General features: G+C 38.4%; 1 protein-coding gene across 1 annotated transcript; it reads right to left on the bottom strand.

Annotated features, from left to right (window-relative positions):
* Nucleotides 1-1,671: 1,671 nt before the first annotated feature.
* On the bottom strand, nt 1,672-2,689 carry LOC144768811 (olfactory receptor 5AR1-like). Its single transcript, XM_078652773.1, has one exon. The coding sequence runs from the start codon at nt 2,687-2,689 to the stop codon at nt 1,751-1,753; it is 939 nt and encodes a 312-aa protein (XP_078508899.1). The 3' UTR covers nt 1,672-1,750.
* Between the last annotated feature and the right edge of the window lie 293 nt (nt 2,690-2,982).

The raw sequence follows: 2,982 nt of genomic DNA on the forward strand, positions 1-2,982 counted from the left end.
ACATATTTATCTTAAGTTAATTTTCCTTTTGACACATCATTGGTTACAAGCAAGATACTAGTGAGCTCTATTTAAAAGATATACTCCGTATGAATTGATTTTCTTTCATCATGAACATTTTCTAAGTTCTTAAATATAAAATAACTCTACCCTTATTCAATGAATGAACTGTTCTTTTTTTGCAGCTGGCTGCAAAGTTTTTTTTGCTATAATACATCAATAGTCATACATAATAAATGAGGTGACAGCATTAAAGCACCAAAGAGGAGTCCATTATTGATTTACGAAATTTCCTTTATCATAAATACATGACATTTCAGGAAAACAGAATCACTTTACAAGCAAATCTGTAATTCACACTATATTTTATATTAAAAATGCATCAATTTCAACCGTGAGGATTCATTTTGTGCTGAGTCAAAAACAGAAGAGCAGTGAGTTGTAACAGCTCGTGTTGAGGTCGTTCCCACACTCCTGCGCGATAATTTTTCAGTGACATGGCAGAATCGTGTAATTTACGTAATTTTACTTCATGAGTTTAAGGTGTAGCCTAGAGTTGTATGTCATAGTGTAACATCGACTGTGAGCTGCTGGTCAACATTTCGAATCATGACATGTAGATCCTGCAAATGCAGTCCCACAAAATTGATTTAGAGTGTAATCTATTATTTATAGTTGGTAATCTTGACCGCTGTGCTATAAGGACAAACACATTACTATTAACACTTTACCATTCAAAAATCAAGCAATCTCTACTCAGTAGCAACCTGATGCAACCCTGCAATAATCCCTGATTCAATGCCGAGGAACTACCACTGCTCTATATCCTTCAAAAGTGATTTTTTCTGCTTATACATTTCTTTTCAGAAAACAATAATATAATGGCATATTTGTTTTTCACAAGGAGAGCTACCTGGCACAGCAAACCCAGAGAAGAGTGAAGTCCAACACTAATACTTCCTGCCACTACATACGCACCCTAATTAACCTACATATCTAGATAGACCGCTGAGATAAGCATTGCCTACCACCAAGAAAGCTCTGAGAACAGTCCCACCTCAAACAAGAGCATCTACACACCTACTAACAGGGGCACACTCTCAAATAAACCCTAAAAGCAGAGAAGAGCACCTTTACACATGGGCAATTCCAAGGCTAATTCCAAGGACAGCATACTGCCACAAATGCATCTTACAAATGCACCCCACCACAGAGAAAGCTAACTAACATAGTTAAACTCAATAAATGTGGTTTCATGTAAAACAAACATAAAGCACACGTGTTTATACCTGTGTTTTCATGAGTTAGCACATTCAAGCCAGACCCATGGGCGACGCCGCTGGTTATATTAACATGTAAAGGGCACAATAACATGTGGACACTCTTTTATAGCTTGTCTGATCAAATACAGAGGGATAGACACGTAGGCAACCATCCAAATATGTTGTACATTTTAATAGGCTTGTGAATATGCTAGGTTCCAGTAAAAGAGCAGAACACTGCTTTTTATTCCTGTTTTACATTTTGAAGCAAACGTCTTGAAGTCACAAGGGACTGACAGGTCTACTTATTTTTACAGTGAGAACATATTTGTGCTCAATAATGTTGCCAATATGTGGAGCCACATACAACTGAAACTCACTAAAAATAAGTGAGAGGCCCAAATGAAAGTCTCAGAATGGAGGTACCGGAGTAAAGTTGTTGTTGAAATCGGATGTAAAATAACACAAGAACATGTTGTTGGTTTTCTCTATTTCAAGGCACTGGTCTTCCCTAACCCTTTCCACAGGGCTTGCTTTATCTCCTGGTTTCGAAAGCTGTAAATTATTGGGTTAAGCATAGGAATTATTATCATATAGAAGACTGATGCCACATTGTCATTGGCCATTGAGTGGCTTGCGGTAGGCTTGGCGTACATATAAACAAGTGTGCCAAAAAATAACGTGACACAGACAAAATGAGAGGAACAAGTGGAGACGGTCTTCTTCCTCCCCTCTGAGGAACTGATCCCTAAAATGGCAAATACTATATAGACATATGATACAAGGATGATAATTAGCGATATCACTATGAGTCCACCTGCCATGGAAATCAGCACCACTTCATTGATGGTGGTATCGGAGCAGGCGAGCTTCAAGAGTGCAGGGACATCACAGAAGAAATGACTGATCTTATTGTCCTTGCAAAAGGGCAGCGTAAAGGTGAAAATAGAATGTGTTAGTGAATTGATGAGAGCAATTACACCTATGCCAACAAGAAGATAGAGGCATGTTCTATTGTTCATTATGACAGAATAGAGCAAGGGGTTACAGATAGCCGTGTACCGATCATAGGCCATCAATGCCATCATAAAAACATCTGCAGTTCCAACCTCAATTGATAAAAACATTTGTATTGCACACTCTAAAAAAGAAATTGTCTTCCCCAACCATAAGAAGTTGACCAACATGTTGGGGACAGTTACAGAGGACAAAGAGATGTCTACAAAGGCCAAACTGCAGAGCAAGAAGTACATGGGGCTGTGAAGGTTATGGTTCATTGTGATCAATACCATGATCCCAATATTGCAAAGAAGGGTAATGCTATAGACCAGTAGGAAAAAACAGAACAGAGGAACTTGTAGTGTTGGGTCTTCTGTGAGTCCTAAAAGATGGAACTCCATCACACGGGTGTTGTTGACTGTTGGCATGGTTGCCAACAATAGAGCCTACAAGGAAAGAAGAAGGTATATAGAGATGTGAAATTCTAGAAACACTGATGAGCACCAATAGTTATTGTATTTATTGATATACATATTGTAAGATTGTAAGCAAAGCATGTTATGGTTGCGGGACTTTGAACCATGCCCATTATCCCAGGTGGTATCTTTTTGTTAGTTTTGCACCACTTTGCCCAGGTATGTGCAGTGAAACAGCATGAAAACTGCATAATTTTTACAAGAATATAGATACAAATAGCAAGGGCCTGATTTAGCGTTTGATG

The sequence above is a fragment of the Lissotriton helveticus genome, chromosome 1_1, assembly GCF_964261635.1.
Source record: "Lissotriton helveticus chromosome 1_1, aLisHel1.1, whole genome shotgun sequence".
In the NCBI taxonomy this organism is placed as follows: Eukaryota; Metazoa; Chordata; class Amphibia; order Caudata; family Salamandridae; genus Lissotriton; species Lissotriton helveticus.